At 42.4% G+C, this 24,620-nt stretch overlaps 1 protein-coding gene across 6 annotated transcripts in view; it reads left to right on the top strand.

Annotated features, from left to right (window-relative positions):
• GPM6B (glycoprotein M6B) overlaps positions 1-24,620 on the top strand; it is a 166,199-nt gene that overhangs the window by 90,690 nt on the left and 50,889 nt on the right. For 2 of the 6 annotated variants that reach the window (XM_040336540.1, XM_040336539.1), the window contains exon 1: positions 14,385-14,755. The exons of 2 other annotated variants lie outside the window; for them this stretch is intronic. In XM_040336540.1, the coding sequence (XP_040192474.1) occupies positions 14,695-14,755 (61 nt within the window). In that variant the 5' untranslated portion in view covers positions 14,385-14,694. Of the gene's footprint in view, positions 1-14,382; positions 14,756-24,620 lie in introns of those variants that run through there. 2 more of the 6 variants (XM_040336536.1, XM_040336542.1) reach the window with 2 other exon arrangements.

The raw sequence follows: 24,620 nt of genomic DNA, 5'->3' as shown, positions 1-24,620 counted from the left end.
TCTAGCTTAATAACTCTGCTAGGGGCTCAAATGGCACATAATAGAAGTGAGAAAAAGGTAATAGCTGCTTTTATTTTGGTAGAGATTTTATGTGGAGCATTTAGAGAAGTAATTGTTTGGTCCCTCTGCATTCATAGGGCTAGTAGCCATTGCTGGTTCAGTGTTCCTTATACAGGAAAGGAACATGTAATCTTGATTTAGCAAGGAACATTATAGCTGGCATGCCCTATGCATTCATAGTATGTGCTAGTTTTGGGTTTTAACTAATAATACTTTGGTGTTTGCAGTCTGGTGTCAAAAGAAAAAAAGTTTAGGGGGGAGTAGAGCAACAAATATTTTTGAAGAATGTTACTATAATTGCATATATCAACTTGAAAGGTCCAGCCAAAACTTCTTTTTTTTTTAATGGGGACACAGCCATAAAAGCACTGAAAATGATGGAATATGTTCCGTTTTTATTGCTGCTCGTGTGTCTGTTGGGAAGATTCTCCTCTTCCTGTGTAGGGAAGGATAGGGAATAAGGGGACACTTACACAGCAGTAAAAGTGTGCTAGAGGATTCATGCCTGCTCTACGCAAAGCTAAAGTTGAAGTTTTAAATCTTCTGATTCATTTATTTGAATTAAATAACGGCACTGTTTTGTAGCCGACATTGTAAGGTGTCTGCTCTTACCCTACCAGTACCTGCCTGTTGGCCAGTGCATCACTTCAGTACCTTGGAAAGCCTATGCATGGTTAGGTATGGTACCCCACATGACGGTACTAAGAATTGGCTGCTTTGAGGGGCTTGAGACATCTTTTGTAATGTGTAGCACTACCCCCAAAGGAGCTGCTGGTTTGATTTGGGTGGCATGTTACCTCTAATTCTCTGCCGTCTAGGGTACTGGATGAGAGCTGTACGAAAGTCAATGTCCACTCTGTAGGTATCTTTTTCTGTGCTTTATTACCCAACGGGGTAAAAATGGTAAAAGTAGTAGTAGGTGAGAAGATAGAAATGGTAGGTAATGGATTCGGGCATATAACCGGGTTTCGGAAACAGTCCTGCTTCCAACGACAACTCTCATCGCCACTCTAGCCAGAGTGGCTATAATGCATCTGGATAGGCCGCTCGCACCAGCCTAGCAGCCAGAGTGTCACTCTGAACTTTAGCAAAGTCTTTGCCACAGACCTTCCCAAAGGTGGAGATGTTCTCGGTCCAAAATCCTTCTCAAACTGGATTAAGCACCCGGATCTCCCTTCAACAGCTTGTTTTATTTCAGGATTGATAGACGACCTTTGTCCAGCCTCTCAAACAATGTGTCGTTCGATGAAGGATTGATAGACGACCTTTGTCCAGCCTCTCAGAAACAATGTGTCGTTCGATGAAGCAGTAGGCCTCTCCCCCAGACAGGTTCTTCATCGGTCGGCTTCCTCCCTCGGGACGGACAGCACAGGACGACTCCACCCGCAGACTCAATCCACCCACTGAGCCCACAAAGCACCTAAATACCCCTCCCCAGCATGCACAGCGACTGATTGGCCAAAGTGCTTTCACACTGAGACAATCCGCTGGCAGGACGTTAAAAAAAAAAAAAAAATCCTGCCCATTAAAATCAAAGGTCAGCGCGACCGAACCAGCAGCAAATCGTTTCTGCAGCAGCGCTTTAAGGGTGGTTTTTAACCCTTTTTTGGGACTGAAACAGATGTGTAGGAGGCTTAAAACTGGGTCAGAAACAGCCAAACTCTGCTAGACTGAGCAGGGCAGTCCACCCCAGGAGACACCCATTGGGGGGGGGGGGGGGGTGTCGGGCTGGCTGTCCCGAATCCCCTGGTCCTGGAACAATGCTCCCTGCATAGTCTGGAGTTGAGAAAGTCACTTGCCAGCCCCTTCTACACCACTACTCCTGTGTCATTGTAAAACAAAGGTTTTACATATCTTTTATAGCTCAGTTTTTTTCCTCCTCCCTCCCTCCTCCTCCTCCTCCTCCTCCTCCTCCTCCTCCTCCTCCTCCTCCTCCTCCTCCTCCTCCTCGAGGAGAGCAGTCACATGACCTACTGTGTAACATCAGAGGAGAGCAGTCATGTGACCAGGTCAGTGGAAAAAAACTGAGCTATTGAGGTCGGTGGAAGCTTCAGTTTGCAATAGGAGTGACACAGGAGGAGCAGTGTGGAAGGGGCTGACAGTGATTATTTTTTTTTATTATTACTTAACTGTAGAGAATGCTGGCAGCGCTGTCCCGGCAGACTGGGGGTCTCATGGCAGTGTAGTGTGGCTGTGTACTGAATGGGGGGATGTATGGTGGATGTGGGGGGCTGTGTACTGGATAAGGGGCTGTATACTGGGATGGGGGGATGTATAATGGATAGGGGGATGTGTACTGGATGGGGGGGGGGCTGTGTACTGGGGAGAGGGCTATGACATTTTTTTTTAACTCCCCTCTTAAAATTAGGGTACGTGTTATACGCCAATAAATACGGTAATAAAATATTTACAAAAATGTGAGGGGTGTGCTCACTTTTGTGAGATACTGCATATCTGCAGTGTTTTGTTATCGCTCTTCAAAGCACTAATTCTTGTAGCTGTCTCCTGCTCTGTTCTTCTATCACATATGATGAGAGCAGCCAGAGCATTTTGTGTTGGGGAGGATACTATAAATTGTTGAATCATTCAGCTCAGTTGAAAGTGTCTGCCTATGAGGAGAAGGGGGTGTGTGCCTTTCCTCCAGTCGGTTGTCTTGGCTATATGCCCAGGCTTCCATGCAGTGTTAATCAGGATGAGAAAATCTCTTAACACCATGTGCACTTTCTAAATAGTATATAAAGCTGAAGACAGCAGATATACATGTAAAACTTATGTGGGGAGATTTTTTTGATCTCTGTATCATCTGAGGCTGTTCACTTCACTGGGTATTACACCCACTTTACAGCACCTGCCTAAAACTTTTGCACAGTAGTGTGTATAAAAAAGTCCATGATAGTAGGTGTGCAGTACCTTGATTATACTGTATATCAGTCTACATTAATAGTTCTGTAGTACATCTAGCTATATTGGGGGGTGTGTGTGTTGTAGCATACTTCTATTACTTTTTTATTTTATTTGATATAGCGATACAAAGTTACATCCACCGTTTTGATTATATCTTGCTCTTTGTGAAGACGCACGCACAATTTTTAAAACATGGTTAAAATAAAAAAATGTTTAAATTAACCTGATCTCTTAAAGGGGTTGTAAAGGTTTGTTTTTTATTTTCTAAATAGGTTCCTTTAACCACTTAACCCCCGGACCATATTGCTGGTCAAAGACCAGAGCACTTTTTGCGATTCGGCACTGCGTCGATTTAACTGACAATTGCGCGGTCGTGCGACGTGGCTCCCAAACAAAATTGGCATCCTTTTTTCCCCAGAAATAGAGCTTTCTTTTGGTGGTATTTGATCACCTCTGTGGTTTTTAGTTTTTGCGCTATAAACAAAAATACAGCGACAATTTTGAAAAAAAATTATTTTTTTTACTATAATAAATATCCCCCAAAAATATATAAAAAAAAACATTTTTTTTCCTCAGTTTTAGGCCGATACGTATTCTTCTACATATTTTTCGTAAAAAAAAATCGCAAATGTTTTTATTGATTGGTTTGCTCAAAAGTTATAGCGTTTACAAAATAGGGGTAGTTTTATGGCATTTTTATTAATATATATATATATTTTTTTTTTCCGGTACTGCGACATTATGGCGGACACTTTTGACACATTTTTGGGACCATTGGCATTTTTATGGCGATCAGTGCTATAAAAATGCATTGGATTACTATAAAAATGCCACTGGCGGGAAGGGGTTAAGTATGTTCCCTGGGTGTGTTCTAACTGTAGAAGGGGGGGGTGGCCTCACTAGGGGAAATTACTTTGTACATTGTATGAACAAACAGTCAGGCATTTCTCCCCTGACAGGACCGGGAGCTGTGTGTTTACACACACAGCTCCCGGTCCTCGCTCTGTAACGAACAACCGTGGGTGCCCGGCGACGATCGCGCCCGCTGGGCACGGGAGCCAGGGACGAGCGGGGGGCGCGCACGTGCCCCTAGTGGTCGTTTCGAGAGCCGACGTATAGCTACGGGTTCTCGCGCAGGGGAGCCGACCTGCCGCTGTAGAACTGCGGCGGCTGGTCGGCAAGTAGTTTAAGCTAGTGCATTGTTGGTTCACTTACCCTTTCCTTCGATTTCCCTTCTAAATGTTTTTTTTTCTTTTGTTTTTGTTGTCTGAATTTCTCACTTCCTGTTCCTCCTCAGTAAGTTGTTCTGGCTAACTAACCCCAATGGATGATGGGGGCAAGCTTACTGAGGAGAAACAGGAAGTGAGAAATTCAGACAAAGGGAATTCTAAGGAAAAGGTAAGTGAACCAACAATGCACTAGCTTAAAGGAACCTATTTTAGAAAATAAAAAACAAACCTTTACAACCCCTTTAAAGCAGGCCATAGTCGGATTGAAATTCCGGCTTGTTTAGCCAGGACTGGCTGAATTTCGATCCGTGTATGACCGTCCCAATTCAGCAGAAATTGGTTGCTAGATTGACTTCTGTTGAAAGGACAAGCTGGAAATCTTTCGCTGATCTGCAGCTGCTGATCAGTGTATTCTGACAGTGGAGGGTCCTGCTGTAGTAATCCCCCCCCCCCCATTCTTCCATCCACCTGCCATCTATAGCCAGTTTTAGTTTATTTAATAAAAACAAAAACAAAGAACTATATGAAGTTAATAAATAGTAATGTAAAATAATCATGTGTTGATCACACACTGGCTTTTCTTGCACTGGGGATAACAGGGTGGTGTGAGATATAAGTTGGTTTGACAGAATTGCCTCTTTGCCGGGTCCTGCCATGGCACACGCAATATGAACACTGGAAATGGTGTGCAGTACTAAAAGCTTGCTCAGAATTTAACACCTACACAACCTGATTATCACAACCAATGCTTGAATGGATCCTGTCACTTGGATATTTCAGGCTGTATATTACAGCCCTTAATTATTTCAAGTGCGGGCTGTGTCACACAGTGATTTGTGTAAATGGCTTGCCTATTACTGTGGGACAGATAACATTTTATGTTACTGCTGTCAGCATTACAAATAATTGCTGGCTATGTGGATTTCATTATTTAGCACACAGTATTTTAGCTAGTTACGAGTGACTCCAATGTTCTCACACAACTGTATATTTTCCTGGAAACTCCAATGGTCTGCTTGGATTCACACATCCTGTTTGCTTTAGATTGCATGGGGATGATACAAAAATCTAGCAAAGGCCTGTAAAAGGTCAAATATTTCCTAAACACGAATCTTGGCCTTTCTGTATGTTGGGTATATGATTTATATACAAGGGGCCTAAAAAGCTCACTCTTTGCATAATGGATGGCTTCTTTACCCTAGCAAGAAGAATGCGATTTCCTATGGCCTTTGAAAGGCTTTAATGGTTGTTGGGGAAATCCTGATCAGAAACCACCTGTGAATCGACCACAGATTTCTGAAATGAGGCCCAGCAGAATTAGTAGGTCACGGATACATGGTGATCGATGCTCCATGTTCTTTGAGGAGCATGTAATGACGATATTTAGATCATTTTTCTTTAGCAGATTACAAGTTGTATATCTTACTGCCAGCTGTCAGTGCGCATAGCATACAGCAGCATATAGATCACTGAGGCTTTATGGGGAGTGCTCTATCTGGCTCTTCTTTCTTCTTTCTCCTTTGGCATGCAGCCTAAAATTCAAGTTCAAATTGTAACGGTACAAAATCTTGGCGTAATGCCAAAGTGCGTTAGCCTGGTAGACGTCAAAAGGGCAGCTTGCAACAAGGCTAATATCCCAAATAAATCCTCCTAGATGCATTTAAATTTGAGGTGCAGTGCATTTATTTAATGCCTAAATGTATTTTTATTTTTTTATACAGTAGGGGAGGGTTAGAAGCCCTGTCAGGTTGTTTGCTTTTGTTTCCTGTTGAAATTGTTAAATATGACCATGCATGGAGTTCGGCTTGGTACACGCTTTGTTCTTTGGATTTTAATCATGGAGTACTGACCCCAATATCGATAAACAGATGCTGTGCAGCTTCTTTTGAGAAAAAGTGATGAAATGGTATAGTTGCTATCGTGAGTGAATACGATATTGCAACAATTATTTATGTGTACAAGTTATTGACCAAAAATAAATATTCAATCCTACAACCCATATAGTTGCGTGAATAATTTATTTACCTTTGTGGAATAGACTTGGCAGTGCTGACTGAACATTGCCTACACAACAAGGGCACTGAATAATCGGGTTCAAGCACCTGTGTGAATTACTAAAAGACTAAAACCAGACGGGTGACTTTGCAACAGGATCATTGGTGGCGATCACTAAGAGGCTGCCTGTCTGTCCCTCAGACCTGAGGCAGCAAGATATGACTACCATTGCTAGCAGTCAAGAGTCGGTGGAACAGTTTATCTGGTGAATGAGCAATTCCATTGGGAAAGACAGGTAGCCACTTAGACTGATGACATACAAATAATTGTGGGGAGCTGCGGTGGCTCAACGCGATTGGCACTGCGCTGACAAGCCATTCACCTCTGCAGCTAGAGGTTCGGATCCCGGTCTCGGCTACATGTGAATTGAGTTTGGTGGTCTCAGCCCGGCTCCTGGTGGGTGTGCTATGCGAGGTAAGCCTGCGCTTAGTACGCCCACCCCCCCTCCCACAAAAACAACCACACTTACACGCACTCGAAATTGGGTTAACATGCACGCACTTTGACCACGCGATCTCTAAAAAGAGAGGCGAAGGACTAACGGGACTGGTTGAGCGGGCTAGATCCTCACTCCCTTTATAGGGAGCCCCTCTGCCCCGTTGGGCTTCAAAGCGGAGCAGGTAGGGCGGGCTGTGTGGGAGGACCCCCTCACACACCCACCATTGCCACCCGGGGCATGGAGAAAGGTGGCAGATTGCCTCTGGGGGAGGTCTGCCTACTCCCAACTCCTGCAGTCCGGCTCCTCTCTCGAGTACACGCACAAAATACACTTTAAAAGAAAATAAAAAAATACAAAATTCTGATTCTAGCTAAAAAAATTACTGTGAGGCGTCGTATTTGTCCCTACGAAATTTCCTATTGGCCGCAGTTTGTTGCTCCATCGCTGGCCAAAAAGCTGCTGACTCTTGATTGCTAATGATGGGAGCAACAAATCGCTGCCTCAGTGCGTTTTCATAGGGACAAAAGAGAAATCTCGTAGTTACCCTTACACTGGGTATCAGGACAAATTGCCAGAGGCAGGATTACTGGCGGCAAGGAATCGGCCTCACTTTCTAAAGCCAACCATTTTATTTTTTTTCGCTAGTGGCAGATCACTTCTCTGACACCACCATAAGGGCAGTTTGCCAGACATGAATTGCCTTTCATAGACTACATTGTACAAAATGTTTTTTGGATGCGTGTGTTGGGTGAACAGAGCTTTTCGAGGTTAAAAATAAATGCAAAAACAAACCTTATGCATCCCGTTTCACCCCATAAAGTCCACATAAGCCAGTGTGCAAAGATTATGCACTAGGCACAATGGTGGAAATGATGAAGGCAGGGGAAAAGAGGAACGTTATCCAAAGCAACACATTAGCTCTTGGCATTGTCTTATTAATATGAAAACCTGATTTTCTCTGACTGCCCCTTTCTTTACTTACCTGCAGTTGAAATAAATCTGTCCCAACATGTTTGATATTGCTGGTATTACATTTAGAATAGTGCTGTGAATATTCTACAGCGCATTTGGTGTTTTCTATAGATTTTTGTATCTCATCTCATTCCCTTAATAATAATAATTGGCTCAGTTTTCCTTGCAAACCTCGGATCTTTTTCAAGCTTTCTACTCAACACCCACAGAAGCTCTGTGGCTCTGTGTGCCATCTGTTTGATTGCTCGAGGATTTTTAATGGGCTCTTTACTTACAGAATGTAAGCATTTCATTATGAAACCTAATTGTTCTGCCCTTGTTACCTATCTAATATACAGGTGTTTCAGCATCTTGTGACTGAAGATTAAGCATGGTTTTTCTGTGACCACTGTCTTTTGAAAGATGGCAGACCTGATGCCACATGGGGACTGCGCTATCGAGTAAGCTGCTTGCAGTGAAGACTTCAGTGCAGTAAATCACAGTTGCCATATGTGCACAATACAGTTCAAATGCTTTTTTTTTATGTAGTTCACAAAATAGCTGAATAACACTTCTTTATGTATTGTATATCATTTTTTTGTAGGTAAATTCAAGTAATCTAAACTGTGATTTTTTTATTCAAAACTTGGAAATGTTTAATTTTCAGGATTTACTGTAAAAAATATATGAAATGATTTGTGGACACCACAGTGAAAACAGTTATTTGATTAAAATAAATAAATGTTAGACTTATTTAGTGTCTTGAAGCAGATGTGCAATAGCCAAATATTCGTTGTTCAGACTTTGGGTCTGATCACCTTCTTTCCCTTCATGTTCATTAAAACTGAATGAGATGCAGAAAAAACTCAAGGTTGTATACACACTAGCCTAAATTGGATTGCCCCACCGCGCCTGCTGGCCTGCGCTCACCCTGTGCTTTAAAATAATGTTCCCGGGCATGCTTGCGTAATGCAGACCACAGGGATCTGTGCTTCTGTGATCAATGGAGTTTTTTACTCGGGAAAGGTTTGCGCTCAAACTGAAGCAACCAATACGAGACCACAAGTGAATCGTGCCCCAGACCACCTTTTCCAAGGCTAGTGTCAATACCGTCCAGGGCACCGTACACTTAAAGTGGAGTTCCAGATTGGCCTTAAAACTGTCCCTCCATCTTTCTAACACTTATGCTTCCTAATTGGTATAAGAAAGATATTTATACTTGCCTACTTTCAGCCTGCTCCGGTAGGTCATGTAATCTTCCGTTTGTCATCCAGTGGCGGCTGCAGGGGAGAGGAGAGGGCTCACCAACAGCAGATAGCAAAGACTGGGGCGGTGATGTCACCCATGGACTTTAGTGGCCTATTCATTGTTGGCGATCCCTCCTGTCCACTGTTGTCGCTGCTCGCTGACGTAGGGGAGATCACTTGATCAGACCAAAGCAGCCTGAAAATAGGGAAGTATATACAGATTAGTCGGCATAGGTGTTGGGCATGGGGAACAGGACTGTTTTAAGAGTAGTTGGTGGTTAAACAGGAATTCTCTTTTAACCATTCTCTGGCTTAGTTCTGAGCACTCATATTACACAAACAAACCAGACCAAGGGAGTCAACTTCAATCTTAAAAGCTTTTTTAATTTCTTGCTCCAGCCTGCCCCTGCCTCCATTCTCACCAAGGCAAGAATGACACTTGCTCTTCTCCAAGATCCTCCTGGGATATCCACATCAGATTTCCCAGAGGCATCAGCTCACAAGATGGCAGCTGGAGGGGGAAGGACCTGGTGACGCGTCATCAGGTGGCTGGCAGCAGGAACCTGCTCTTGTTGACGTAAGGAAAGAAGATGGCGGCACAGGACCCAGCGCGTGATGACGGATCACGGCATGACAATGCTATATTCGCTGGGCCTCTAGGTTGTTTGAGCATAACCCACTGATAAAGGGAGGAGTTCTAGTGTTTAGTTCTAGAACTGACCTACATTACTTAGAAAAGAGCTGGACTATACAAATTGGCTACTGATGCTGAGAGGTTTGCTGTCCTAGATGATACCGGATGAGCTGTTCATGTGTGAATCTGTACTTTTTTTTTCTTTTTTTTTTTTTCAAAGCAAAATGTAATCTGGGTTGCTCAGTATCTCTGTTCAGCAACTTTAAAATGGAACTTCACCTGAACTTCACACCCCTCCTCTAAAGATTTTTGCAAGTTTTTTTTGTTTTTATTTCTTTTTAGGGAACAGGTACCTATTGCTCCCACTTCATTTGTATTGCCTGTGTGATTTGGCCAAATTTCAGCATACTCTCCCTCTTCCCGACCTGCAACCTCCTGGAACAAGTCCCAAGAGGGCTGCTAACTTTTTTACTTTTTTTTTTTTTTTTACTCAAAGATCCTTTTTTAAATCTGTTTTCAATGTTTGTTGTTTTTTTTTTTTTTTTGATTGAAGGTTAAAGCGGTTGTAAAGGTTTGTTTTTTATTTTCTAAATGGGTTCCTTTGAGCTAGTGCATTGTTGGTTCACTTACCCTTTCCTTCAATTTCCCTTCTAAATGTTTTTTTTTCTTTGTTTTCTTTGTCTGAATTTCTCACTTCCTGTTTCTTCTCAGTAAGCTTGCCCCCATCATCTGAGCCGTTTTGGCTAGGGGTTAATCAGCCAGAACGGCTTACTGAGGAGCAACAGGAAGTGAGAAATTCAGACAAAGAAGGGAAATCGACGGAAAAGTTTAGTGAACAATGCAATAGCTTAAAGGAACCTATTTAGAAAATACAAAACGAACCTTTACAACCCCTTTAACCAACAAATGGATAATGATACAGCCATAGGCCTTTGTTGGTGAATGCAAATTGTGCTCACAATGCAGGCAAGACACAGATAAAAGGAGCATACATTAAGAATGTAAACAGTATGTGCAGCAAACCCAAAGAGCGAAGTAACCCTTGAAAGGGAAGACACCAGGGAAGAATAAAAAATCGGAGTGTGTATGCGTAACCCGGGAGAGCAGCTTAACTATACTAATGCCTAATATCGGTTTCAGTTTGTTTTACGGGCCTTCTGAATTCATAAGAGGGCATTGGTCCATTAAAGGACAAAGTAAGGTGAGAGAGGAATAGAAAGGGGGTGAAAGGGAGTAGAGAGTAAAAAAAGATACAGTCCACCCACGCGCCAGGCTCACCCATCCCAGCAAAAAGGGATTTATTAAGATAAGTAACTAAAATCCACAGGCTCCAGATAAGCTCAAACCTGGTAGCGGTAATATGCAAGATGTTAACCGTCTTCTCTCTGATCATGTTCCATGAGAGTTTACATTTCATGAATGTTAAGTCCACCACTGGGCTTTTCCAGGCAATCGCAATTTTAGCTGCCAGGAACATTAATATATTAAATCCTGAGTAGGTCTGTGGACTCCAGCAATGGGTTCATTAAGCAGCGCAATTCTGTGTGTTTTTTGTTTTTTTTTACATTTGGTCATGGTCAGTGTGAAGATCGGGCATGAACTCTCCACAGAAACGGAGCAAGTGGGAACCAGGGTCCATTTTTCAACAAAAGGTCAGGAACCAGGTACCAATGAGAAAGCACCCGATAGCCTGCCTCCACAAGGATGACGTTCATAATACCTTTAAGTTTTTAGAGACCAGTCCCTCCAGTCCTCATCTATCTCTGAGCTTATGTTGCTTTCCTAAGCTAGCATATATGGAAGTTTACCTGGAGTGGTGACAAACAACTTATTCAGACTCTAGATTCCCCCCTTTTGAGCCTTGCCACTGAAACATCTGTTTTCAAAGATGCTTTTTAATTTTTACACTCAGATTTATCTTGTGCAACTAGCAGTTTTCTTGCTAAACCCATGTAGTTGTTGGCATTCTTATTTTTTTATAATGATTTACTATATTGCAGCTTCCTTAGGTGTGATGGCTGCATTGATTTTCTTTTTCCATGCCAAGTATGTTTTTTGCAATTACAGAAATATACCTTGATTCTGGAAAAAATTACCTTGTAAATTCCTGTGTACGGAGCTGAAATATTAAAATGTTCTCAGCCCTTCCCAGCTGTCTTCTGTGAACTCCAAAAGAACTTCCTTCCATGTCCAGGGGACGGAAAGTTTTTTTTTTTTTTTTTTTTTTTGTACTCTAAATTGGAAGAGCAGCCTATGGTAACAACGCTGCTCCTCCAAAGATGCAGTGCAACTAGTGGGTGGTGTTCTCCCAGGACAGGAAGTGTTAATGGCAGGATCATCAAGGAAAAATATAGGGAAAAGCCTGAAAAAAGGAAACTGATGCAACCACCACATCTAAGCACTATTGGGCTACGATGATACCATTTTTGGTTTTGGGTTTAAATAAACGACTGAAATCGATTAGTTTCACCTATCCATGCCAACAGTGTGAATGGAGGGACCCCCACTACTTTTTAGCTGTAATCTATGGTGCTGCTAAATATTACATTTTTTCACCTATCCCACTTCATATTTAAATTGATTGTTATCTGGTTGCTGTTTGTAAGGCCAGCGTGTGTGCGTAAATTTCGGCTGATTCAATGGAAATTAGACAAAATTTATCCTATTTTGACCAGCCTTAAATCTGACTTCCCAGGCAGCAGCTAAAAATATATTTGTAATTCTCACATGTGACCTGACTTATCTACCAAAGGATTTCTAATTGTGTCCAGTCCGTTGTGCGGTTAGTAGACCTCTGTCAGATAGCACAGCCAGGAGGTTGATGCCACTCTTTCTATTGGAATTCAGGAATGCAATTATGTGATTCACCAAGCCTTCTAATTTGGCAATCTAGGAGCAGCAACACAGATAAGTCATCTTCTCTTCTTATTCAGCTCTCACTTCCTGTTCTCTCTCAGCACATGTGCATGCACCAGAGCCTGATTGGCTCCTAGTGCTGCCTTTCTAAGTAAGCTACTGTAAATGGGTGGTGTCGTAGCAGATATAAATACTCATGCAATTTATATTACATAACTACATTAATTTTTATTTAATTTTTTATTGCTTTAAATTGAGTTCAGCTGGTAAAGGGCTCATTTACAATAGCAATGTGCTCTAGATGTAGGGTTGCCGGTGTGCGCTACCTATGTGCCAATTTCTCTGCATTGCACGGTTTACCTTTTTAATGGGGAAAAAAAAAGGTATGTGTATGTGTATGTGTATATGTGTATGTATGTATGTGTGTGTGTGTGTGTGTGTGTGTGTGTGTATATATATATATACACACACACACACACACACACACACACACACACACACACACACACACACACACACACACACACACACATATATATATATATATATATATATATATATATATATATATATATATATATATATATATATATATATATATATATATATATATATATATATATATATATATATATATATATTATTATACACTTCTTCTTCTTTTTTCTTTTTTTTTTTTAACTACAAAAGCAAAGCTGTGGTGAGAACTGTTGGAAACAGCGGGATTTGTGTGCAAAATCCTGGTACAGCTCTGTATTTAAACCAATTGGCTTCCAGGTTTTATGTCACGGCTTAAACAAGGTCTTCGAAGTTAGACGCTGATTGGCTATCATGCATAGTTGCATTCGATTTTGCACACTCCAGTTTTAGAAAATCCCATAAACCCCAATGAATTTTGCCGTGTATGTGTTGGGGCTGCTCTGGAAATAGCTGCCAGCATAGTTCCAGTGCATCTGGTGTGAACATGCTCTAAAACAAAGTTCTCCAGACTACAGCCCACCTCCCAAATATGGTCCACTGCACGTTTTTTATTTTTTGGTGCTCGGATAGGGACCCTAAGGTTAGGGGGACTTCAATGTAAGGGGGGCTTTGGCATAAGAGGGATGGGATGGGGGACTCCCATGTAATTTGGGACTCTTATGGACTCCAGCTTTTTTTGGAATTTTTTTTCACTAAATGATATACTGTTTACAAAATATCATTTTTTTTTTTTTTTTTAATAAAACCTACTCATTCATTTGAATTTGATTTGTTCATAAAACAAATTTGTGAAATATGCGATGTGGCCCTCATACTGAAAAGTTTGGAGATCCCGTTCTAAAGCCAGTAATGTAGCATTATATGAAAGTACTGCTATGTTTTTAAAGCTTATGGAATGGAAAGGTTAAGACAAATATTTACCAGGTTAACTACACAATTGACATGCATTTCCATAAAATATATATTCTGTATTTAGCCATAAAGATGATCCTAAAAAGCGCAGGAAGTTTACAAAGCATACAAATCTCCAGCTGGATTGTAACTTCTTCTCCAGCTGGTTCCAGCCTTTAACCTTTCAAATTGTCACTATTTAGTTTATCTCCTTTCTTGTGTCATAGATAGAGGTCTGTGCCATGTTATCCCTAAAATTCTACAAGCTAACAGTATGTTCCCATGATTTTCAGTAGTCAGCGCTGCTTTTTTAGCTTGCACAAAGCCATAGTGTGTACAAAGTATAATGCATATGGCATCAATCACATGGCAAAGTGAGAAAATGGCCCCTTGGGGAAAAGCCTGTGTGATAATGCTGTAGACCTTTCTCAGAAAGGCAAATAATGACATAGAAGGGCCCCACTTCTGAATGCCATGTGACACGGGAACTCTTCTGCTTCCCAAACATCCCTGTGGTGGTGTCACATGTGCATCCTTAAATTATGAGGAGCGATTAGCATTTTATGAGGGAGGCTTTGGAGGGAATAGGAGGGGTTGAGCATGAGAAAAGGGGGGGGGGAGTGTTAGCAGATTTCTCTCTCTTACTGGATTCAGTTCCTCAGCAAGTCTGGGTACAACCAAGCTCCGAATGGCCATTTTCTAGCAAGGGATCCTGCATGACGTATGACTTGTTTTCTGGCAGAAATCTTGGAGGACCAGGAGGCAGAGCGGAATTGGAGCTGACAAGGTTGCATCTTGGAAAAGGGCTGTAATCTAGTGGAGTGCAAAACAGAGGCACTCAATCACTGCTGCTGTAAATAGGAGACAGAGAAGCAAATCTTACAGCTAAGTAAGACAGGAAAGTGTTTGTTGGAGGGCTGAATTAAACAGGCATTTTTGGTGCATGGGATGAAGCCAGCCATGGAAACTGCAGCAGAGGAAGCAACAGAACAAAGCCAGGAGAGAAAAGGTACCCATAGAGTTGTTGTGTGAGGCTTTTCCACTGGCAGTCTCACTCTCTTACCTCATCCTCTGTCTGTGCGTCTTTTCTTCATCCTTTATTTCCTTCCATAAAGCTTGGCAAATAATGTGGATTGTGTGATTGCAGATTGCTTAACATATTGCTTTTATTTATAAGAGCATGGATCGGTTATTTCTCCAGTGCTAAAGACCCAGCTTGGATGATCAATAAATGATCGTTCTATATTTACTTTTTTATTTATTTTCCTTTAGTGGTCCTCCTTTTTTTTTTTTTTTTGCCAATTTTGTATAGTGATGTCCTACTTGTTTACAAACCAGTAAAACTAGATCCGTCAATAGAATCCCTGCCCAGTTAGTCTGAGGCTTTTGCCCCTTTTTATCCATAAATTGGGGTCTTGTCTTGGCCCCCAGGGATTTTTTGAGCGAGCAGTCCCCATTATTTTCTCAGGTTGTTGAAGCATACATGCAAGTAGTAGCCCCTTTTCAACAGGGAAGTGGTTTCTTAGCAACTCGGAGCCATGTTGCCTCTCTGATTCCTATTAAAATAAATTACGCCATCTCGTCAGATTGGGCTCAAATCTGTTCATGTGCTGCAAGCATTATTAAAACATATATCTGTAAAAAAAAACTGCCATTAAAATTGTAAAATATATCAATTTTGGTAGAAAGATAACGTTGCTTTTTGTTTTAGTTACATTTATTCTCTAGGTGTTTAGAAATACATTATCTGAGGATCGTGGGCATTCAAGAATATGACCCATTGATGAAAGTTAATAAAATGATCAGTAGAATGATGATATACAGAGAAATCTACATTGGGTAATGATAAAAATTGATTTGATTCCCTCTGGAAGCTTTGATTTAATTGAAACTTTAAGACCTTATGTGATTTAAAGGTGACATCAGAACTTGTCTGAGTAGGTACTTGGTGAATTGTTTTATATCTGATACTGCAAAGTATTCCGAATGCCACGGTAGATAGGGACGCCTTGTGAAATGTGATCTCTTACTGGTTATTCATCAAAATTCACTTATGGCTCAGATCACATTAAATATCACATCGGGCTTAGCCTCAGTTTATTAGGATTGATTAACTGTATAATCTCCACTCTCACTGGAGTGTATGAAGAGCAACAGTGGGCAGAGCACACCTAATGAACTGAAAATCTAAAAACGCTACCGGGAAATAAAGGATCCTGTTCTGATTGAGGATGTGTGACAGTCATGTGTTAGGAGATAGGCATCTTAACCCTGTTTCATCTGGAACTTGTTTTTTTTGTTTTTTTTCCCTGTGGGGTTTAACTGCTTTTCATGCAGCAGATGCTACAGGGGCTTTTTGTGTTTGTAACATGCAAAATCTCATAGTTAACAGATGGTATGGTAGCCATTTAGTCATTGCTGCTCTCCAGAAAAAGGATACTTTGGCAAGTGGCACTTCGGCTACAGTTCATTGGAGGAAATCCTATAAAAGTTACTGTCTCTTTGGAAAAAGTTCTATGTCTGAACAGCAACTCTTCATTTTACACACCTCATTGGTACCATTACACTATGACATTTTGGTTTAAATATGGGATTAGGCAAATGCATCCATCTGCCAGATTTGATGGCTCCTGCTGTATACCCCATGATGTGCTCTGGTGGGATATATGTGCCCCCACCCACTGCGTGATCTGGCTGTTGCGCTTTGTGTGGTAATTGCTCTTTAATCCCTTCACTGATAAGGTGACACTTTAGTGAATCAATGACTTGCCTTTTTAAGGAGTTCAGGTATGTTTAGTTAAAACCTATAGATCAGCACTGACGTGGAAATGGGAAAATAGGTGTAAGCTTGGATTGTCCATGTAATTCTAACCCAGCTTATCTTGTTAACCTCATCCTGAATATGTCACGTGTTTGTTTTACAACCCATTGACATCCCGATTGTAGAACCATCTAATTTATGTGGCATTGATGGCAGATCATCTAATGTTTTATGAGTACCTTACTCCATTCAAAGGAGAATTGGTGCTTGTAAAGTGGCATCAAGATGACAAGTGTCACATTTTATTGCTGTGTAAGTGGTGGCAGCTGAAGAACCACATTAAAACACTTTTTTTTTTTTTTATAGCTGTAAGTGCCCATACAAGTGGTAATTATCATGGAAGAATATGCTAATGAACACTTGACCTGCCATTAGAGTGTTTTTACACCAGATTGTCCACAATACGTGCCTTTTTTTTTTTTGTTGTTGCCTTGGGCCCCATGTACACAGGACACTGCTAAACGTACGTTCAGAGGCAGTTGGACGCTTTTTTCAACTGCCACTGAACTCATTCAATGTTATCCTATGAGACCACGTACACAGTCTTGTTTATTGCTGTTTTTAGGCAGTTTCGTTTAACAGCATTTCTTTGAATGAAAAAAAGGGGTTCAGACGCAGAAGATTTCCACATTTCAGACGCCGAATGTGGCAACCCGCATTTAGTTTATACACGTTATTTTGTTTTTGGCCATTTTAAACAACAACAAAAAAAATACATTTAAATGCTTTTAAACGCGGCAAAACTGACTTTTAAACATGGGTAACTATCTGTCAAGTTTAATAATTTAGGAGCAGTTGTAAAAACGTCCCGTGTACATGGAGCCTAAGTTGCTTAAAATTTTTAATGAATGTTGGTCAAAGCTCCCCTTGTAACCTGCTGAAATTAAATGAACCATATTTTTTTATTTTTTGCCAGCGCTCACCAATGCAGTACATTGCTGTGAACTGGCTCAGCTGAGAGAGCATGTTTTCCTATGGCTTTGCATTTTGGCAGCACTTGTGGTTAAAGCTGGTCATATATTATACAAGCTTCTTCTTCAATTTCCTTTAGATCTACCTTCAACTACTGTAGTGCAAGGCCTGCCCGATTGCATACAAATTGAAAGCATTTAGTTATGACCTCATTACATGGTTTTGGTAAATTTAAAGGAAATTGTAAATGAAAATTATAATGTATGGCCAGCCTTACAAGCTCCAATCCATGCTTGGTATAGATTTTTTATTTTTTTTGCTAAGGTCTGATCCTTTGACCAGACAATGTCTGATCTGCAGTGAATGAGCACTAATAGGTTGTTTTGTATTTTTTTTTTTTTTTTGAGATTTGTATAGAAAGATATGTATAGAAGAGGAGCATGTGTGACTTGACGCCACAGTTTTTTTTTTTTTTTTTTGCCCCACAATCTAATCATCTTTTTTTTTTCCTGTCTGTCAATCACATGGTATAATCCTGTCACAATAAAACATACTGGGGCATTGACTATCCATGCAGAAAGAGATTTGATTGGATGAACAAACCACAATAAACACATTATAGGCCAAGAAGGTACAACCATGAAGACTTGTTTGAAGCCTATATGCTAAATAAAGTGTTTGACCATAGGATGAATTAAAACACCCAGTTCAGGAGCCATCATGTACAGTGGATAGAAAAAGTTTACACACCCCTGTTTAAAAAGTCAGTTTTCTGTGATGTGAAGACAAAGATAAACCATTTCAGAACTTTTGTCCACCTTTTCGATTTTATTACAGCACTCTGTCTTTTGAGGCATGAGTCTGATCTGCATGACACATCTTGACTTTTTAATATTTGCCCACTGTTCTTTGCAAAAACACTCCAAATCTGTCAGATTGCGAGGGCATCTCCTGTGCACAGCCCTCTTCAGATCACCCCACAGATTTTGAATCGGATTAAGGTCTGGACTCTTTAATCCTCTTTTGGTGAAGCCCTTCCTTTGTTGATTTGGATGTATGCTTTGAGTCGTTATGCCGAAAGACGACGTTCCTCTTCATGTTCAGCTTTCTAGCAGAAGCCTGAAGCTTTTGTGCCAATATTGATTGGTATTTGGAACTGTTCATAATTCTGTCTACCTTGGCTAAGACCCCTGTTTCAGCTGAAGAAAAACGGACCCCAAAGCATGATGCTGCCACCACCATGCTTCACTGTGGGTGTGGTGCTCCTTTTGGTGTTTTTGCTCCAAATATATCGTTTGGAATTGGGGCCAAAAAGTTCAACCTTGGTTTCATCAGACTATGACTAGGGGTGTAACGGATCAAAAAACTCACGGTTCGGATCGTTCCTCGGATTAGGAGTCACGGATCGGATAATTTTTCGGATCGGCCAAAAAAAAAAATCTCCCCCACTATAATATCCACATCTCCCCCCCCCCCCCCCACTGTAATATCCACTTCTCCACCCCCTTGTCGGTGCAGACAGACCCCCCCCTTGTCGGTGCAGACAGACCCCCCCCTTGTCGGTGCAGACAGACCCCCCCTTGTCGGTGCAGACAGACCCCCCCTTGTCGGTGCAGACGGACCCCCCCTCTCTCTCGGTGCAGACGGACCCCCCCTCTCTCTCGGTGCAGAAGGACCCCCCCCCCTCTCTCGGTGCAGAAGGACCCCCCCCCTCTCTCGGTGCAGACGGACCCCCCCCTCTCTCTCGGTGCAGACGGACCACCCCCCCTCTCTCTCGGTGCAGACGGACCACCCCCCCTCTCTCTCGGTTCAGACGGACCACCCCCCCTCTCTCGGTGCAGACGGACCACCCCCCCCTCTCTCGGTGCAGACGGACCACCCCCCCCTCTCTTGGTGCAGACGGACCACCCCCCCCTCTCTTGGTGCAGACGGACCGCCCCCCCCTCTCTTGGTGCAGACGGACCACCCCCCCCTCTCTTGGTGCAGACGGACCGCCCCCCCCTCTCTTGGTGCAGACGGACCGCCCCCCCCTCTCTCGGTGCAGACGGACCGCCCCCCCCTCTCTCGGTGCAGACGGACCGCCCCCCCCCTCTCTCGGTGCAGACGGACCGCCCCCCCCCTCTCTCGGTGCAGACGGACCGCCCCCCCCCCTCTCTCGGTGCAGAAGGGCGGCCCCCCCTCTCTCGGTGCAGAAGGGCGGCCCCCCCCTCTCTCGGTGCAGAAGGACGGCCCCCCCCCTCTCTCGGTGCAGAAGGACGGCCCCCCCCTCTCTCGGTGCCGAAGGACGGCCCCCCCCCTCTCTCGGTGCAAAAGGACGGCCCCCCCCTCTCTCGGTGCAGAAGGACGGCCCCCCCCTCTCTCGGTGCAGACGGACGGCCCCCCCCTCTCTCGGTGCAGACGGACGGCCCCCCCCTCTCTCGGTGCAGACGGACGGCCCCCCCCCTCTCTCGGTGCAGACGGACGCCCCCCCCCTCTCTTGGTAGTAGGACTCACGGTGTGTGTATCGGTGTGTCCCACGAGTGTGGGCTCCTCCTCCTCTGTGAGTGTAAACGGAGGAGGGCCGCCGCCGGGTGTACCAAGATGGCCGCGGCTTCGGAGCTAGTCTGAAGCCGCGGCCTTTCCTAATGTTATGGCCGTGGCTCCGGAGCTAGGCCGAAGCCGCGGCCATAACATTAGGAAAGGCCGCGGCTTCGGCCTAGCTCCGGAGCCGTGGAAATCCGCGGATCACAGTGTGTGCCGATCCGAAGGGGGTGACCAGTTCGTATCACTGATCAACTGTGATCCGTTGCACCCCTAACTATGACACATTTTCCCACATGCTTTTAGGAGACTTCAGATGCGTTTTTTGTAAAATTTTGCCGGGCTTGGATGTTTTTCTTGGTAAGAAAAGGTTCCATCTTTCCGCTCTACCCCATAGCCTAGACGTATGAAGAATACGGGAGATACTATATTCATGCAGCTTCTTAATGTTACTGTAGGCCACTTGGCAGCCTCCCTGACCAGTTTCTTCTCATCTTTGCATCAATTTTGGAGGGACATCCAGTTCCTGTTGTGCCATATTTTCTCCACTTGATGACTATCTTCACTGTGTTCCATTGTATATCTAAGGCCTTGGAAACATTTCTGTACCCTTCTCCCGACTGATAAATTTTAACAATGAGATCCCTCTGATGCTTTGGGAACTCTCTGCGGATGCGACTAAGAAAATGTCAAGGAAGACATATTAGAACTGCTGAACTTTATTTAGGGTTAATCAGAGGCACTTTAAATGATGGCAGATGTGTACGGACTCCTATTTAGCATGAGTTTGAGCCACACTGACAGCGGGAATGAAATTGTGTGAGTTCAGCTAAACTCGCACTATTAAATTCCCGCATGTCAGTCCTGACTTCGGGGCGATTTCAGAGAACTCTGTGTGGGTTTCTTCACAGATGTCTATTGAAAGCGCACCCCAAAGTCACTAAAAGTAGTACAGAAACTACTTTTGGGAATCTGTGCTGCGTTACACCTATTCGGACGGTGCCATTGCCGGCAATAGTCGCGGATTTGGCTTGTCAAACCTCATGCCAAATCGCTGCAATGTGAATCATAAAAAGTAGATGAAAGATGGATATCCGCACTCCAAAAAAACGTCCAGGTTGTCTTTTATTCAAATAAACAGCAAATACATCACCAAATCATAAAAACAGGAACAGGGGAACAGCCGACGTTTCGCACAAGATCAGTGCTTATTCATGGCTTGAATGTGAATCAGGGCTGAATGTGATTGCCTAATTCTGAACACAGGTCCATCCCCAGTTATAAAAGGGTCTGCACACCTTATGCAACCACATTATTTTTTTTTTCCCCCCCCCCCCCCCTTTTTTTTTTTTTACATTCCAGATAACCTGACATTTTAACAGGGGTGTAGACTTTATGATGTGTTTTTGTCAATAAATCAAGGGCAAAAATAAAAAAAAAGTACTATCTAGAAAATATTTGTTTTATCTGGGTCCACTATAGGAGTTAAAGCCAAATGGAAGTATCTAGTCTAATGGATATAGTATCTAGTGTATAGTATAAGCCAAAAATTAACTGCCCAGTCTGTCAAAGGAACAGTAATTCTGTTCAGATACCTCTGTTTACAGGCCTGTCGCACTGTATACTCGGGAAGTTGTCTCCACTACTTCTGTTTTCGGCTTTGCAGCTTTCATTGGTCACACTGCTTGCTCGCTGGATAAGAGTCAGTGTTTTGATGGTGCTGTTTAGTTTCCCATTGAGCATTCAGTTGATTGCAAGAATCTTAAGGACTCCTTCACAATGTACCTGCTCACCATCTCGCCAAACGGCGTTGCAGTGCAATATACAGTAAGCTTCTTTTTACTTGCATTTTAAACTTTAATTTGAGGTACACTAAACCACTTTTACAAGGCCTAAGTACACATTTTAACAAACTTTCGGTGTGTGTGTTTAAGATTCATTAATTGGAAAGTGACACCCATGCAGTGTGAATCAGCCTGAAATTTAATAAAAAGGAAATTATGGCACCTGACTGACTATGCTGTCCAGCTGGGCTCTGCAAATCGCAACACTGGTTGAACAGCATTGCAAATCTTTATCACTTAAGGTGGTTCTAAATGCCTGTATTTTTTTTCCCTTTAAAATAATAAACACGTCATACTTATGTGCTCTGTGCAATGTTTTTGCACAGAGCAACCCCGATCCTCCTTCTCTTGGGTCCACACCAGAACTTCTGGCCTGTCTCCCTTGCAGAGTGTCCTCAGAGCAAGCTGCTTGCTCGCTCCAGAGATGCCTCTGTGTGTCTATGGTAGACTCAGAGCATGGCTCAGTCTGGCTCCCTCCTCGCTGCCAATGGCTCCCACTGCTGTGTCTCATCCAATGAGGAGAGAGACACCTGGAAGAGCAGCCGTTCTCGGTGCTGGCTCGGGTAAGTATTAAGAGGACTGCAGAGGGAGCAACACACAGACCTTTTTTTTTTTTTTTTTTACCTTCATGCATAGAATGCACAAAGGAAAAAAAACCTTTAGAACCACTTTAAAGCAGTTCACAATTATCAATTTCAAGTATTTACTTGTTTGTTCAGAGCTCTGATTTTAAAGTATTTCACCTTTTTTGGCAAATTTGATGAGAAATGCAAAACAAGTCAAATGCAGCCTTTGAACTGTTATCTACACTACTCCATTAAAGTCCCATGGGAATTTGCTGACCTGCATTAAATGGGCATATCTACATGAGCCCTAAGGCAGGGAATTGGTGCATGCAACCTGAATCTGCCCCCTTTCCCCCCTGGAGGCCCTACACCAGTATATTCGGTTTTATTTTAAGTTCTTTTTTTCTGATGTCTTAAAGCTGGTCCTGTAAAATACAGGGTCGTCTTCTTCTTTAGATCTTTTTCCTGCATTCCTCAATGGTACACAGAGTGGCACTGACAGGATGACATCAGATCTGCTTTCTGCATTATTATACTGTGAGTGCAAGATAATGTGGCGATCTCCACTCAGATGGAGGATCCATAACGCTCATAATAGGTCCTCGGTCTTACAGGTTGAATGACCTGCATTATTCAAGTCAAGAGTGATGACACTCAGTGGCAGAAAGTTATTACTGTTGGGGGGAAATGCTGGAACGGAGGTAAGTATTGCAGCCAGATCTTCATATTTTTTTTTTCAACAGTTTGGGGAACTTTTTGGGGGGGAAAAAAATGGAATACCCAAAGCTGACTTATAAATAAGTCGTCTTGCCAATCATCTCACTTGTTGTTCTTTCCCCCTGGGTCACAAAGTGCATGACGGTCGACAATGCACCCCTCCTCCCCCACTGCTTTTGGACCACCTAAGGGGAAAAATGTTTAATTGGCTTTGACAGCGCTTCTTTAAGGCCGGCCATACACGGGTCAAATCTAGGCCAGTTCAGCCTAGGCAGTCAGGCCACAAGGCATTGTACATTTCCATGGAGTGAGCTGCCCAGCCCATTGCACTATACCAATAATACTTTACTACAGTGCCAGTAAAAGTAAACATGTTTTGCTGAGGCAGCAGAGTGCTCCACAGTCGGGCATGCTCTGTAAACATGGGGCAGTGGCAGCTGAGAACTCCCTCATGTTAGTATTTGCGGAGGAGCAGCGAAGCAGGACACCATTCATAAAGATGCATTTTTTTTTTTTTGCAGAGACAAAGCAAGGTATCTTGCTTTTTTTTTATTTTTTTTTTTTTTATTTTTTATTGGGTATCTTGCATTTTACATTTTATACCATTTATGGACCAGTATTTTATATTTTTAAATCACGAGCGTTCTTTATTCCTAAAGCATTTTTAATAATGATTGTATCGTGATCAATGGGAATGTTCAGATTCTTTTTTGTTATTGTAGATTAACAGAACAGTGGAACCGGTAAAGCACGGGGCTACTTTGGCAAATAATACTTAATTTTTCTGTCCTGGGTTGAACATATCAAAAATCAAAGTGCTAAACTAAGCACAAATGGTGATACGCCTGAGTTCATTCTACTCTCCTGCAAAATAGTGGAATAGCTTTACTTCCAAGTGTATTCTGTATTATAATACATTTGAATGTGATGTTTCCTGGAGGCTAGTGAGTGTTAAAGGTAGGTGCCAAAAATAACAAGTCTCTCTGTATGTCCCAATACTTCAGCAGGATTGTTTGATGTGCTTAGGCTTTAGTCTGGCCTTGCCATCTAAAAAGCATCAAAGCTTTGATGCTATCCAGGCCTTTACTAGGACACTGGGAAAATGAGTCCTTCTCAACGGATTTCCATGAATGATATCTGTGTGTAAGACCGCGCCGCACTTTTCTTTGAAACTCCATTCAAACAGCAGCAAAACTATCGGCAAGATGTTTGAGCCAAACGCTTCAAAAGAAAAAAAAAAAATACAAGTGACTAAATTTTTATGTATGGAAATTTAATTAAAAGCCAACATTGAGTAAATTAAAACAAATGTGTTCAATGGTGAACTCAGATTCTCTATACTTGGGCTCCTTTCACACCTGAACAGATATATATATATATATATATATATATATATATATATATATATATATATATATATATATATATATATATATATATATATATATATATATATATATATATATATATATATATATATATATATATATATTT

The sequence above is a fragment of the Rana temporaria genome, chromosome 2 (assembly GCF_905171775.1).
Source record: "Rana temporaria chromosome 2, aRanTem1.1, whole genome shotgun sequence".
In the NCBI taxonomy this organism is placed as follows: Eukaryota; Metazoa; Chordata; class Amphibia; order Anura; family Ranidae; genus Rana; species Rana temporaria.
The sequence above is the reverse complement of the archived record's forward strand: the minus strand, read 5'-3'. Positions and strand labels throughout refer to the sequence as shown.